Source organism: Equus quagga, chromosome 22 (genome assembly GCF_021613505.1).
Source record: "Equus quagga isolate Etosha38 chromosome 22, UCLA_HA_Equagga_1.0, whole genome shotgun sequence".
In the NCBI taxonomy this organism is placed as follows: domain Eukaryota; kingdom Metazoa; phylum Chordata; class Mammalia; order Perissodactyla; family Equidae; genus Equus; species Equus quagga.
Window position 1 is genome coordinate 14,350,156 of NC_060288.1, and position 16,191 is coordinate 14,366,346.

At 43.2% G+C, this 16,191-nt stretch overlaps 1 protein-coding gene across 2 annotated transcripts in view; it reads left to right on the forward strand.

Moving 5' to 3' along the window:
• Positions 1–11,723, forward strand: part of MFHAS1 (multifunctional ROCO family signaling regulator 1) — a 94,684-nt gene extending 82,961 nt beyond the window's left edge. Inside the window, exons 3-4 of one of the 2 annotated variants that reach the window (XR_006886644.1) lie at positions 3,517–3,627; positions 9,010–11,723. Coding sequence is in view for 1 of the 2 variants with exons in the window: in XM_046648522.1 (XP_046504478.1) it covers positions 9,010–9,043 (34 nt within the window). In the remaining variant the exon portion in view is untranslated. The remainder of the gene's footprint in view (positions 1–3,516; positions 3,628–9,009) is intronic. The other variant, XM_046648522.1, reaches the window with a different exon arrangement.
• Positions 11,724–16,191: the final 4,468 nt, after the last annotated feature.

The window sequence follows — 16,191 nt, forward strand, 5'->3', positions numbered from 1 at the left end:
TATTGTTCAAATCAAGAAAGGATTGAGAGGGACAGGAGGGCTGTTAATAATTATACTGGGGCAACAGGCATCAACAGAGCCATCCCAAGCAACCAGCCATAATCATCCCACTTCCAGGTCACTGATCTAGATCTTACGGTGGTTTTTAAAAAGACATTCCAGGCTCTTCTGTGACTAGTTTAGTCTTCTCCTTTATAGGTCAAAGCAGAGACTTGTCACGTAACTGCCTGCCTTTGACCATGTATAAAATAACGGTGCTCCAATGAGCTTTCTAAAGAAACACCATCAATGACTGCTCATTGGATTGGATCTTCCTTATGAATTCTAAGCTTTTCCATTTCTCATTTTACACCTTTCCTAGGTGTTTTATTCCCCTGTGGAAAAAGACAGAGAATGAAGAGTAGGTAGCGATTTTTTTAAAAAAATGTGATTTACTCTCATAACTTGTCTTGGTGGTTGGTGGTTCCCATTGGGAGGAGGTTAGATGCACTGGATAAAATGCTCTCCTCCTGCACCTCACCCCCCAGGCAGAAACTCAGGAGCTGAGTGGCTTCTTGTCCCCTTTGCCAATTATCAGGTAGAAATAGGAGTCATTTCCGCACTTGGGCTATCCTGGGCTGATTATCAAGGAAATCTGCTTTTGAGATGAGATGAAAATTTATGTGGTAACAATTTGCTGGGTTGCTCTGAAAAATTCTGACCTCCTTAAGGATACGGATTGATCTGATACATTTTTAAAAGCTTTATTGAGGTATACGTTCATCCCATAAAGCTGCCATTCACTGGTTATTGATACGTTTACAGAGTTGTGCAACCATCACCACAATCTGGTTTAGAACATGTTCATCAGTCCAAAGAGAAACTTCACGCCCGTTTGCCATGACTTGCATCTAGTAAATGAAGATTTGTAGTGTCCCTTTCAGGAATGGTTTGGCTGCCTGGTGTGTTGCTATTAAACAGGTTTGTGAATTTTAAAGAAATTCTTATAGACACATGTTGTCCCAGGCCCAGTTCAGTGTAAAGGGGCATGACTTGCACCCCGTACTGCCAGCCCCCTGTTTACTGGACAGTAGAGAGGAAGTGGAGCTGCTCGGAGGGGATCCGTCTTCCTCAGAACTTTCTTTTTAGTATAGGTAGATGACTTTTTTTTTTTTTATATGAAGATTAACCCTGAGCTAATATCTGCAGACAATCCTCTTTTTGCTGAGGAAGACTGGCCCTGAGCTAACATCCGTGCCCATCTTCCTCTACTTTATATGTGGGATGCTGCCACAGCATGGCTTGATAAGCAGTGCCATGTCCGCACCCGGGATCCAAACCAGTGAACCCTGGGCCACCAAATCATAGCGCGTGAACTTAACTGCTATGCCACCGGGCCAGCCCCAAGGTAGGCGTTTTTTAAAACATAAACTTTATTTTTTAGAGCAGTTTTAGGTTGACAACAAAGCAGAAGGTACAGAGAGATCTCATATATCTCCTGCCCCCACACACGCACAGCCTCTCCCACTATCAACATCCCTCACCAGAATGGTGCATTCATTACAGTTGATAAATCTACACTGACTCATCATAATCACCCAAGGTCTATAGTTTACCTCAGGGTCCACTCTTGGTGTTGTACATTCTGTGGGTTTGGACAAACGTATAATGACATGTATCCACCATTACAGTATCATACACAGTATTTTCCCTTCCCTAAAAATCCTCTGTGCTCCTCCTATTTATCCCTCCTACCCCCTTTACCCTTGGCACCCACTGACCTTTTTTTTCAGCTTTATTGAGATATAATTAACAAATAAAATTGTAAGATATTTAAAATGTACGTCGTGGTGATTTGATGTATGTATACATTGTTAAAAGAGTCCCACAGCTAATTAATTAACACATCCATCACCTCTCATATTTATCCTTCAGAACTTCTGAATGACAGCCTAACCGACCCCTAGACATTAAAGGGATGCTGAGGCTTGGACATGAGGAGTGATAAAGGGCAAAAATGTACTTTCAGGGGCCAGCCGGGTGGCGTAGCAGTTAAGTTCACACGCTCTGCTTTGGCTGGTTCGGATCTTCGGTGCGGACCTACGCACCACTTATCAAGCAGTGCTGTGGCAGGCTTCCCACATATAAAATGGAGGAAGATAGGCACAGATGTTAGCTCAGGGCCAGGCTTCCTCAGCAAAAAGAGAAGGATTGGCGGCAGATGCTAGCTCAGGGCTAATCTTCCTCAAAAAAATATATATATATGTATTTGTTTTCAGTGTTAAAAGTAAGGAGAAAGTAGAAGGATAATTTCTTAGATTTATTTTTTAAAATTTTGTTTGTGGATTTCTGTCTCTGTCTTGTTGCTCTGCAGGTTGAGACACTTAATATTCCAATTCAGAAGGGAAGTGTGAACTTCTCTGGGCAATGACAGGCTGCTGTTTGCATTTCATTTTTAGGTATCTTGTAGAATGTTTTTCTTTCTCATTTCCAAAGAGATTTAGACCAGCCCACCTCCCCCAGTTAAAGTATATACTTTGATTAACTGCTAGATAACCCAATTTATCTACTGATTTTCATTTAAAAGACAGAATTCAACAGGTTAGCTTATGAAAATGTTTTACCCTGAGGCATACTGGAATGCAACCCACATTCTTCCATGTGGTTTCTTAATGGACTGACCCCTGAACAGACAGGAAATGGAAAGATATCATTTTTATTTCCTGACAGTTGCCATCTCTCTTGAGTGGTGCCATGTCTGTCTGCCTTCCATCATATGTGGAGTGGTGGAACTGAAAAAGGAAGTTAATTCTGATTTTGGCAGGTCATGTGTTACAGGATTAGAAAAAATGGGCAGGTTTGAAAATTGTTGGGCTAAGCTTTCCCCTTTTCCAGAAAATACTACCTCTAATAAAAGGCAAGGCTGAGACACTGCATTTCAAAACTACCTTTTAAACTGGGATTATTGCATTTATACTGTAGCATTTTCATTCAAGCAAGATCCCAGTAAAATTCCAGTTACTTACTGTTTCTAAGTTTTCTCAAAAGTATATTGATTACTTTGCATAGGAATTTTGGCAGTTACATTGTTATGACATAAGAATATTTAAGACCAATTGAAATAGCCTTTTATAAAAGCCTAGGATGACGACTGTGGCTCTTAAATCACCAAATAAACAGGCAAAATGTGTTTATCTGCACTCAGGTTAGTTAGTATGGACTTGATGCAATTTTTTAAAAAATCAACGGAGCGAGATGAATTTGGCTTTATCACAATGGAGAATTTTTCACTGACCGCAGAATTTTAAAACATGGAGGGTGGGGATGGTGTGGTATTTCAGAAGAGAAGGAGGCTGAGTGTGGAGGCTGCCTGTGGGGTGTGTCACATTGATTTGCGTTGATTTGTTTTGTTCTTTGCAAAGAGTGAGGCAGCTCGTTGCCTTGCAGCTTTTCCGGGCTGGGAGGAAGAGTGTTGCTCTGATGCCTTCGTCTCCCATCAACCACATTGATACTGGAATTTATTCCCTCTCTGCTTAGGTATCTCCATACTTTCTTGGAAAATTAAGTGGAAAAGATAGTGCTTCTTTCCCTTATGCCATCATTTTTACTGTACCCAATCTGTGACTTTAGGAGCACCAATTCTTAAGGGTAAGTCTCTGGGAAGCAGAGAGGGTTTCTTAAACATATGAGGGCTTCCTAAGGACTTGGAGACTTTAGGGAAAAAGGGCGGCTGGGGTTTGGGATGAAGAGATTCTAGAGAGCAGGACATAGTAAGATTGCAAATCTTTTACTTACCCAGAATCAAGATGCGTTTGGGAGTTAGAAATATAGAAACCACTTGATTCTTTTGCCTAATTTACTATATAGTATTGCATCTATCAGTAATTCAGATCCTTGTGGGAAAAAAAGAAGTCATTTAAAAAAATTCACTCTAATATTATGCAAGATTATAACATCAGGAAAAGCTCAAGTTGATTAACACAGCAAAATAGCTTTTTGAAAGCACTGTTTGTATTTATTTTCTCAAGGCATTTCCATGGGCTCTGGGCTTCCTGGGTTGAATCTTGACGATTTGTTAGCGCTGTGACTGTAGACATCTGTCAGATGCAGATTACAGAAGCACTTATCTCTGTGAGCTTTTAGACAATTGCAGGGGAAGCATTTAGCATCATTCCATACACTGAGTGAACAGTGCTCAGTAAATTTAGTCACTGTCATTTCTGCTAGGAATATTAGTGATGTACACTGTAGATGGCATATAAAAGTAATAATTTAAAAATCCCAAATGCAAATATAGATATTAGAGTAAAATCTACCCCCTGACTTACCTAGCAGTGTTTAGCTTATTAATTGAGGTGCCTACCCAAGGCACGCAGAACATATCCTACGAAAACTGGGCTAGACTCACATGAAGGAGGAGTGAAAAATTGGTGGAGGAAATAACAACCGTCTAAGCTATGCAGATGACACCATCTTGCTGGCAGAGAGCAGCAGTGACTTGAAATGACTTCTGACAAAAATGAAAGAAGACTGTGCCACAGCAGGACTGCATTTGAACATCACGAAGACAAAAATCGTGACTACAGAAGAACTACACAACTTTAACGTAAACAGTGAAGACATTGCAATTGTTAAAGAGTTCGTTTCCCTTGATTCGGTCATCAATTTAAATGGAGACTGCAGCCAAGAAATCAAGAGAAGACAGGGACTTGGAAGGGCAGCAATGAAAGAGTTGGTAAACATCATCAAGTGCCAGGAAGTGTCATTAGAGACCAAGGTCAAGATTGTCCACACCCTCCTATTCCCAATTACTATGGACGGGTGCGAACAGTGGACAGTGGAGAAGACTTACAGGAAAAAAATTAATTCATTTGAAATAAGATGTTGGAGGAGAGCTTTACGGACACCCTGGACTGCCAGAAAGTTGAACAAGTGGGTCCTAGAGCAAATTAAGCCTGAACTATTGCTGGAGGCAAAAATGATAAAAATGAGGCTGTCCTACTTTGGGCCCATCATGAGAAGGCAAGAGTCTTTCAAAAAGACAGTAATGCTGGGAAAAGTGGAAGGCAGCAGGAAAAGAGGAAGACCAAATATGAGATAGATGGACTCCATAAAGGAAGCCACAGGCCTGAGTTTACAGGAGCTGAGTAGGTCTGTTGAGGACAGGACCTTGTGGACATCACTCATTCTTAGGGTCACCAGGAGTGGGAGCCGACTTGACAGCAGGTAACAACAACCCAAGGAAGGTAAATGTGCGTGCTGGATGGGTAGGTAAGAACGTTGGCTTACCTTCCCCTCCACTGCCATGAAGGAGTCAAGGTAGAATTCACAAAGATCTGTTTATAGGGCCACCTGCAGTTACTCAGTCATGTTGATGCCCTAACCTCATCTTCCTGGGATAAAGAGGCGGTGAGTGGTATCATTTCTTCCATATTCTAGTCACAGATGCCTGCAATGCCTGGATAAACTTCTCAGAACGAAACCCCCTGACTCATTTGCTCCTCCTAACAACCCTGTAAGTCACGTAGGGCAGGGAGTGCTGAGTCCCAGACCAAGGTATGCTCCCACCATGACAGCTACTGAGTGCCACAGCTGGGCCTGAAATCCACATCAGGCTCCTGAGTTCAGTGTTGTTTTCACAGCACGTTCTTGCTTGCACGCTCGTTTTACAATACAGCGTAATAATGGAAAATTGGAGGTCCAGGAAGACCAACAGATCAGGAAACAATTACCATTGAAAAGATGGTTTATTACTCACAGTTCCCCAGAGGAGGGGGCATGCTGTGCCATGAGGGGCTACATAGCGAAGCACTGGGATCAGTCCTGAGGCAGAGAGAGAAAGGGAAGCACTGTGGGCAAGAGCCTGTAGTGTGGCGTCTGCGGGAAGGTACAGGCAAGGCAGAGTGAGCAGGCCAAGGACCGCCCCTTTGGAATCATTTCAGCGGGCTGTGGGGCATAGGGCGTATCCCTGGTTGTCTGGTACCTGGCCCTGGAGTGATAGGACAGATGGATGGTGGCCCAGAGAGTGACAGCCCAATAAAAGAGGTGGTTGGGTGTGGGCTCTGGGTTAGTTGGTTTGTATCTGAGAAGCACACTCACATTTGAGTTGTTTACTGTCTCTGGGAACTGGCTGGCGCTGGGAGGGGCAGTCTCCAGGGTCAGCAAGGCTCTAGATATCAAAGCATCAGAACCCAGAAGATAAAAGGCATGGTTAATACAACATGGTCTGGCTTCATTTTCAACCTGAGCTTCTAAATCCCTTGAAGAATTTTGGTGCATCCCAGGGAGAGCAGGTTCAGGAACCTGAGAGGATTCTGGGTCTGAGCCCCCAAGCTGACCTCTCCCTTCATTCTAGACCTCTGTTTACAATGTCCTGTTGGCGGTTTCATAGCCCCCCGTCCCGCCCCCCAAAGCTCTTCCTCAGTCTCTGCTTCCTGTCTCAGGTCATGGCATAGCTTTGCACCCATCTGTCAAGCTAGGAGTCTCAGCTTCCTGCTTCCCTCTCCCTGTTCCCCATGTGCAGTCTCCCCTGAGACCTGTCACCCCGTCTTATCAGTGCGTCTTGACGTCAGTGAATTTGGCCATACAACTTTCTCTTTGGCCTGTGCTTTCCTCTAGGTCCACCTGTCCACTTGTCTCAGCCAAGATTCCCATGATTGAGTCTCAGCTGGCCTCCTACTCTCTCGTCTTTTTGTCCTTCAAACAAATATTATCTTTCAGTGTCAGCCCTGTCACTTCTCTCCCTATTTAAGAACCTTGAATGGCTTCCTGGTGATTATAGGTTCAAGTTCAAAATCCTGGCCGTGACTCATAAGCAGACCCCAGTCACCCTGCTGACATGCGTGACACTCCCTTCCTGTGGGAGAGGTCAGCCACACCATGCCCCTGTCTGGCTCTCAGGCCATGGCTAGCTGCCACTCCTTCTCTCCTACTTGATAAAGGCCTGTCATCCCTAAGGCCAAGGGCATGTGTCAGCTCCTCCAAGAAGCCACCCTCAGCCTTTCTAACTGTAATCAGTCACTCTTTCCTTCACATCTCCTTTGTACTTCTTAGACACCTCCATTAGAGCAGTGAGCTCTTAGCAGCTTGGCTATTTTTGACCTGTGACTTTTTCATCACATCTTATTCGTCATCCATTCAGCAGATCTTTGCTGAGTATTTGCCTTTTACTAGGCATTGTGCCAGGTGCTGAGAATGCATAAATGACTAAGATAGACCCTGTCCTCAAGAATCTAACAGTCACCTTGGAGAGAATGGGGATCAAAGACCTGACCAGACAACCTTGTGAGTGTCTGATTATAATTAAAATGTGATACCTGCTACGATCGGTGGATCAACGAAGTTCTGTAGGCACAGAGAAGAAGGAACTCCATCAGGAAGAATCGGGAAAAGCTCCAGGAAGTGGCATTTGAGATGGATCTTGACAGATGAGGATGCATTTATTGAGATGGACAAGCAGTGAGAGGTGGCGAAGGCTGGCAATGTGGCGGACCTTTTCTTTCCCTGGGAGCCCAAATGTGAAAAGTGGTATCAGTGTGGAAAAATGTTCAAACCAGTTTTCCTTTTTCTCCCTTAAAGAGTGGAATATTCCCTCCAGGTGCCCTTGATTAGGTATTCTTGTGTTTCTCAGTCTTACATGTGGCTGAGGGGAGCAGCCAGCCAGACACCACTGTCTGCATTTCCGAAGGTTTGTAAATTCAGTGAGAAAAACATTTACATAGCACATCTCCCACGCGAACCCAAAACTCGCACCCCCAGAATTAACTGCTTTCGGAGATGTGCGTTTTCACACGGCCCTCCTCTTTACAATTAGATTTATTATGTTAGTACTGGAATTTGAGGCAGTTTTCAAAACTTTCTCTACCGGGAAGTTTCCTATATTAATGGGCCTTCGAAAAGTCCCCCTGGCTGAGTGCCAGAGAAATGTGAAACGTCTTCAAGATTCAAATAGTTCAGCCCCGCTCTTAGCTGTCAAGCGCGCTGTGGAGTCAAATAACCCTTGTAAAAGGCTGGCTCTGCCACTCTCTGGTGTGTCCCCTCGGGGAAGTTATTTAACCTTTTGGAACCTTAGTTTCTTTCTTGGTAAAATGCAGAGTAAGATGCAGCTTTCCTGGTAGGAGTGTTATGAGTTGAAGATTAATAAAATAATGCAGTATGGTGAATGGTGCAATGCCTGGTGGGTAGTCAGTGCTTAATCAATGGAAGGTGCATTTTTTTGGTGCTGTTGTTATTAAAGTTATGCTCAACCAATGCTTACCTGGGCTGGAGAGATGTCTTAGGTAGATACTAAATTATCAGTTTCTGTAAAATGAGGCAGCATTAAGAGAGATGAGAAGATGAGAGGTGGCAGAGGTGGGGGGGGAACATCACCACTCTTTTTTGTCTTTGTATGTTTTTGAACTGTTGCTAAAACACTTCTAAAAACAGCATGTTGCATGTCATTATTGGAAAGCTGAAATAAGGGGTGGAGACATTTGACATTTTTTTTCCTCTATCTTCATTTTTTGTTCGTCTGACTCCAGTTTTCAGTTTGACAGCCTTGCTTATAAGACTTTAAGTAAAATCATGCCTTTTAGTCCAGATAGACATCCATTCTCACTTTCTCATCTGTACAATATTCCTCCTCCTAGAGGGTTACTTAGCGTGTGTCTGTGTGTGTCCAGGTGTGTTTCCTGAAAGGAAGTGGTGCTGTGTTTAGAGTTTGGGGTTCTTAATTAGAAATCTAGTTAAGCTGTGAAATTACTATGGAATGAGTGGTTATAGCTAATTAGTGCAATCCCCTGTTTCTGTCTGAGCTGAATTTAACTCACAAACAGAAATGTTTGCCTAGCTTTCTAGTAAAAAGACACTTTCCTTTGTAGGAACATTAATTGCCTGACATTTACATTTTTATAAGGATTTCTAGAAATAGCAATGAAAATCTATGCAAAAAAATAGATTTATATTATCGCTTCCTGTTCTTCTCATTGAGAATATCATTCTCTATTACCTTTGGTCATTTCTGTGCTTTCTTCTCATCTACCCATGTAGGAAGAACGTTGGCGAAAAGCACAGAAACCAGTGACTTGTATGGCTGTGGAATTTCCGTGGAGAAAAGAGAGCATCAGAACCCACCTGGACCATCTTTCGGACCTGGCCAACCCTCCACACTCCCAAGAGTGTTCGTGAACTTGGGTGCCTAAGTGTTGAGGATGCTCACAAAGGAGGAGCACACCTGGGCTGCGGACGAGGGGTGGGGGGGAAGAGCTGAGGGAAGGGTGGGAGGATATGGAGCAAATGTTTTACAACCTGAACCTCAGAACTGTGATCCTCCAAGGAGAGCGCTACTTGAAGAAAAGAAAAAAAAAAAGTCGAATGGCTTCTCAGGGATTTTGTTTTCCGTGCACATATAAGCCATAGTTCCAGTGCAGGTGGCAGTATTTAGAGCACTCAGATTTCAGTTATGTTAAATGTGAAAGAGGGATCGACTGACCATTCATTGCTGTTCCATAACTAGTGTAAAATATGTATATGTTTTATCTTTATTTTTATAATATGCAAATACATTTAAATTTATACAGTTTGAAGCTTCTAGCGTTAGTTAACACTGGGTGCAATATTCTGCATGAGAACTGTGCCAAGATGGGGCTGATTTCTTATTTTAGCATAAGACCTTTTTGTTCATTCTTTGTTCTTTAATCCTTCTCAGATTAAAAAAAAAAGATATCTGTCTGCCCGTGGAGTAAACGTTGGTTCACAGAGGTTGTCAATAATCTGCAAGAACCTTAAACATGCATTTCAGGCAAACGTGCATTTCCCTCCCCTGCTTTTAAATAAAGGTCCCTTTATTTATAAGGGCACACCATTGGGCAGGATAATGGGATTATTCCTTTTCTTTACCCCACATGTCACTAGTGCCGGGCAGTGTCCTTTCCTGCAGGTTTGGTGTTGACCGTGGGTTGTCACAGGTGATGTGCTGATGGAGGCCTGGTCTTAGGATTCTCTAGTAAGCGGGGTAAATGGGTCAGCAAGTCTTTCAATAGCTTAAGCTAATCAGGAGTCAGTGCTAAAGCATGCCAAGAGCTCTGCTCCTAAGTCCTTTTTTTTCTAGAACAGTCTGTGAAATTTCGCAGAGCACTTTGAAAGCCCTCCACATCTGGCTGTCAGACCTTAAGATAGTGAGCTGCCTAATTGGAGAGCATAATCCCACATTGGTTATTTATAAATACAGAGCCTCTGATTGGACTGTTGACTGCCCAGAGCTAGTAAAAGCCGTGTTTAAAAATCTCCACAAAGTAAAATTTAAAAAGCAAACCAAACAAATTGCTGTCTCTTCAACTTTTAATTGGGGCCAAACAGCGTCTGCTGCAACGGTAATGCATTCTCTGAAGAATGTAAAAGACCCTTTACGTCTGCCTCCTTCATGTGTTGATTGAAAATGTGTAAAACTGTTTCTCGCCAGGTTAGTAAGACAAGAAAAGGGAGTCAGCTAGTAGTATTCTGTTACTTCTTTTATAAAGTATTGACTCTTAGAATGCCACAGTATACAAAGTCTCAGCTTATTTTTAAGAGAAATAACAAACAAGCAAGCAGCCGCATTGTAAAAACTCACAAATCGGTTTTTCTAGTTAAACCAGTATGATTTCTTATGATCACAAAATCGAATGAGATCAGACCATTTCTGTGTTTTTTACTACTTGAATATGACGCCTCAGATTTGAGATTTCATTTTCTTTTTGAGCCCATTCTCAAGATTAATCTGGTTAGTCCTTTTGTCACAGTTCTCGTGTGCGTGCGTGTGTGTGTGTGTAAGTGTAAACCGAATGATAACATTTAATTGCTTTATGGACCATTGAATTGTTGGGCATAAAAATTTTTTAATTGGCATGAGACAGTTCCTAAACTGTCAAATTAACCGACTTTGACCCGTCTTTTGAAAAAAGACTCTGAAGTGTGTGACTTCGGGCTAACTCCCCAGAGGACCATATGAAATGAAAAAAAAAAAAAAAATGGTCCTTTGGGTGACATACCCTGCAAAGTATTTGCTGTTACTATGAACATAAATGCCCATGTTCTTAATATCTGCTCTTTTTTGACAAGTGACGTCTTGTGCTGTCATCTGAACCCTAGAGAAGCAGTGTAAGAAGAAATCTTGGTGTCACATGTGTTTTAGCAAAAAGGTCATGACGATAGAGGATCATGTGACTGAAAGAAGCTCCAGAAAAGCTTGAGAACTTGCTTCAGGGTCGGGGGGAGGGTTGGAGATCCGGAAAACACTCTGCTCTACGAGAATTTTCGCCGTCTATGCAGGAAACTCACTCTTCTCTCTCGACACCTGGGAAGACTCAGCCAGCGGAGGCTGACAGGCAGTTCACTAAGCACAACGGGGTCTTTTCCAACCAAGTGGTCCCCTGCCTCGCAAACAGACGCCCTCCAAGTTTGTTATGGTTTCTATTCCTGCAACTTGTGGTATCAGAACCACTTCCTGGAATTGTGAAAGTGCTGCCAGAATAAATGTTTTTCCTCCTTCCAAGAAAAAAAATGACAGTGCTCATATTTGACACTTGTGCTTTGGACTCTTTTGAATGAATAAAAAGGAAAGGGTTGGGTGTAATTCCTGATGGGGTGTGTGTTCTTTTTCATGCCACAGTTTGTGAATTGTAATTGTGGTTTCCCATTTAATTGTCGTAACTGGGCAGAAATTTAAAAAAAAAAATCAAAAAAGTTCAATAAAAATACAAAGGAATGGTTAAGCAATTGTATTTCCAGAGTTTAGTTATTTCTGGGTTTTTTTTTTTTTTAGTTTTATCAGTTAAAGAATAACTACTTATTTTTAGTTCTTAAGTCACTGTTGAGCTATGGGAGGTGGATGGTGGCAGCTGTGGTTGGGGATTGAGTCCCCAAGATGAAAACTGAAGAGTGCCTGTTTAAAACTCTGCCTCTGTTTTCAGGCTGTGGGTTCAACCCTTGAATATCGGCTCTCTCTCTTAAATCAGATCCTTTTGCCAGTGCTCTCCTATACCCCTAAATCAAAGCCTGTGAATTGAAGAGAGGTTTGCAAGTTCCGTTGCTCTGAACTTTCTTTCCAGGGCTCTTGGCAGAAGTCCTGGCCACCACCTTGTAAATATTCCCCGGGGTCCGTATTCTCGGGCTGAAAGAGCTGACCTCAGGTGCTGGGTCAGAGGCGACAGTTGAGAAGGAAAAGAATGTAGCTGCTTTGTCTAAGAGCAACAAGCCTTTAGGAAAGGACCTAGAGCAGAAGAGCGGGCCCTGAGGCACTGGGGCTTTGGGGGCGCAGAGAGGAAGAGGCCCCCTCAACCAGGCCTGCCTCATTGTAAGACTCCTGAGAAGGTGGGTGAAGCCATTGGGTGCCCTGAACCCAAACGTACTTCGGCCAGCTCTGCTAGAGTTTTCAAAAGAATAGCCGAACGAGGTGTGCCCCATGTGGACAGGCTTGCTCTTCCGCCTGTGCCCGGGGAAGCAGAGGGCCACTGCTCTCCCTCCTGTGGAAGAGAGCAGAAGGAACAGACATCATTGCTTTGGGCCTGGTTTTCCTTTACCAAGAATCAAGTTCTTCAAACTTGCTGAGCAGGTCACAGATAAGCGGGTGTCAGTGGGGACAATTAGAAGTGCATAATTTATCACATAGATCATTCCCTCCCAAGGCTATTTCTCCTGCTTAATTGTGAGCTTTTTGAAGTAGATTCCAAGTTTTGCTTTGAATACACAATGCCTGACAAGTGGTGGCTGCTTGAGTGCTAAATTCAAACGCCCAGGGTTTCCTTGCCCTGTGACTGTTTACATGCTTACTTACGTGCTTACGTGACTGCTTATGTCACCCAGTGGTACTGGTAACGACACCTAGTAGGACCTGGTGCTATGACACCATGTAGGGAAGGGATGGGAGTTACCGGAAGAAGTTTTATAAAACAGGTGACCCTTTGAAGTTATCTGAGTCTGATGGCAGGAGAAAATTCACCTGATAACAGAAACCCTATTTGAATATTTAAGCTTCAGTAAGAAGTACTTTCTTCATCTTTATATGCAAGAAATATTTTTGTATGACATGAATTTCATTCTAAATACTGAGACTAACTCAGGATTTCCCAAACTGCCCCCTGAAACATTCGTGTCTCCTGAGATGCTCACCATGTTCCTCTGTGAAAGGTTTGGAGATAAGTCAGTTCGAACCTTTTAGGTGTCGATATCAGTTGTGAATGTCCAAGATGGAAGGAGAATGTGCATTTCCACACGTGTATCTGAGTGTGGAAGGAAGCTGTCCCAGGAGTCATCTGTGGACATCCTCTGACACCAGTGTTGCCGAAGCATGGGACGTGCTCCGCCAGTGCAACCCGGGGCGAGGCAGGCATAGCATCAAATGATGAGAGCCCCTTCTCTTTGGAGGCACGTTATGTTACTGGCAGGCAGGATGGCATGATGGTAAGAGCCCCCCCCCCAGACTGCCTCGGTTTGAATCCTGCCTCTGCCATCTAGCCTCCTTGTGCCTCAGTTTCCTCACGTGTACAATGGAGGAAACAATCTACCTCCTACAGTTGTTTCGAATATGAAATGAGATACCACGTGTCAAGTGCTTCTGACCGTGCCTAGCACTAGTAAGCACCAATCAAACATGGCTAATCTTATTCTCTTTCCTTGCATAGTTCTCTTTTTTTTTACCAAGAAAGCAGGCCTCAAGCTCTGAGTCTGTAACATTATCTAGCTAGAATTTTTAACAATTTTCATTTTCATCATATTTACTAGTTGGTTATCTACATTAGTGATAAATGAATGCATTTAGAAAGAAATATCTAAAAATACATTAGGAAGAAAAATATTAAGTAAGTGCAGGTGGTACAAAGAGGACAAAAATGGTGAGTATATGGCAGAAATTATGAAAATGGCATGTGACTGTGCACTGTAAAGGAGGGAGGGACACAGTCTAATGCAACCCACAGAGAGACCAGGCAGTTTTCCCGTGAGTCTTAAAGAGCCCAAAAGCTTTAAAAGATACTTCCCCCAGTTTTAAAATTTCTGCCAGAAAAACAGTGAAAGATTAAAGAAGAATTGTTATATTATTAGAAAATTAGTATTTCTTAAATTTGAAATTTAAAATAAGTTCTACTGCTTCTTAAACGTTGCTTTCATGCAGCCAAAGACTTTTCGTATAAATTCAACTCTGAAATGTGAATGGGAAAGTTGATTTGACTTGTGAAATCTTTAATGTCTTTTTAGAAGACCCTTCTAGCTGGCACACTTTTTTTCCTGAATATTTTCCTGAAGCCAGACTGAAAAAGTGAACTCATGTTTTCACTCATCAAAAATAAAAATGAAAACCCACTAACCGATTCGGCACGAGTAGAAGAGAACGAATTGCTTGGATTTATTTTATAGTCACTCAGTACTTGAGAAATCATGGCATGAAATTAAGTTGGGTACAGGCCACATGCCCAGTGAATGTCAAGGGTAGATGTAATGCCCGGCACACTAGCAATGCATTCACTCATTTTCTCTCCTACTCCAAAAAGCATGCCAAGATGGCAGATGAGCAGAACTTACGGAGTGACAGACTAAGGAGCTCGGTGGGAATTCTCCCCAGGGGAACTAAACTGGGAAAATGGTTTTTAAAAAACCCAAAAACACAGTCAATCATTTGAAATTTCTGGAAATTGTCCTAAGGACCTACAGCAAATGGAGAAATATTCATTCAAGAAAATATACTATTAAATATAAGATCAGCCAGAGTCTATGACATTTGAGCCATGACGTCCCCACCCGCTCTTTCTTCATAGCTCCATGTTCCAGAAATGCCATCCTAGGTCCTCTTTTCTGGGCAGACATGGCCAGGAAGATGGAGATTCTCTCTCTCCTCAACTCCTGTCTGGGGCTACAGTTGCACCATGAGAGAGACAGGCTGCTAACAGAAGCTCTATTCCAGGCAGGAGTGGCTGAGAGGAGTAGGGCATCCTTCCAGTTGCAGGCTGAAGCTTCACGGCAGGCAGGACAGGCCAAGAATACTGGGGGCTCAATCGCCCCTGCCACAATAGAGTGGAGATGCCACCACAAGAGAGGAAAGCCAAGAAGACCAGGGGCTACCTCTTCTTCCTCTCTCAGTGCCTACTTGTAGAGCAGGGATGTCATTCTCAGAAAACGAGGGTCCCCACCCTCAGTTCCAGTGCACAGGCATGGGGGTTTGCCCAGAGGAAAGGCAAGCCATAAGGGAAAAGATCACCCCAGCTCTGCCTGAGGAGACTGACTATATTTGGAACAGAGCCCGGAGAACTGCATGCCTAAGGCTGTTCTCGAAGACAGTGGAGATCTTGATGGAGAGTAATAAAGGAGGATGGTAGCTCAGGATGCAAGTAAAACAGCAGAGCAGCCAGAAGTTTTACAGAACCAGGGAAAGAGCCAAGAGGAGCCCTCTTGGGATCACAGTCAATTCTGGGGGTGCTCTAGGCTGCATCCACTCAGGAGTAATGGAAGCCAGACAAAGTAATCAAAGCATCTCCAAGCCACACACAGACCCATCATCGCAAGGCAGAGCCTCACTGGCACAAGGGCCTAAACACAACTTCTGAGTTAAGCTACTCCAACCCAATAGGCTACTCCAACCCAGGGGCTGCTCCTGGGAAGCCAGGCCAGGCTTGTAACTAAAATCACACTCATTCCTGGAAGACTGTGCATGTCCAGGGCTGGGTCCTCTCAGGAGTGGTCAGAGAGCGAACTCCAAGCTGCTAGTCCTTGGCTGGATGTGGAACCCAAAGATGTGAATTCCCTGAAGTGCAATAACGACCTACAAGCTAAACACACATCCAACAGGAAAGGGTAAAGATCGAACTGACAAAGGGAGTTAAGCACAACTTTGACCAATGAGTGAGGTATGCGGACCCAGGGGCTAGCCCTAGGTGGCTAGGCTAAAAGATAAAAATAGCAGAAAAAGATCTGAGCCTCAAAGAGCCCCAGTAAAGGAGATTATGTAGGTAATGATAAAAACTGTATAATTGCATATGTCTTCTCCTTTCTTCTCTTGACTGATTTAAAACAATGGCACAAAGCAATATGTATATAATTGTTTTGTTGGTCCTATAACATATAGAAATGTAACGTACTTGACAACCAAAGCACAAAGGAGGCAGTGGATCCAAGCTACATTGGAGTAGTGAAATGACACCAGATGGTAGCTGAAATCCAACAGAAGAAATGAAATGAGCCAAAAGGGTAAATAAGAAAGTTATT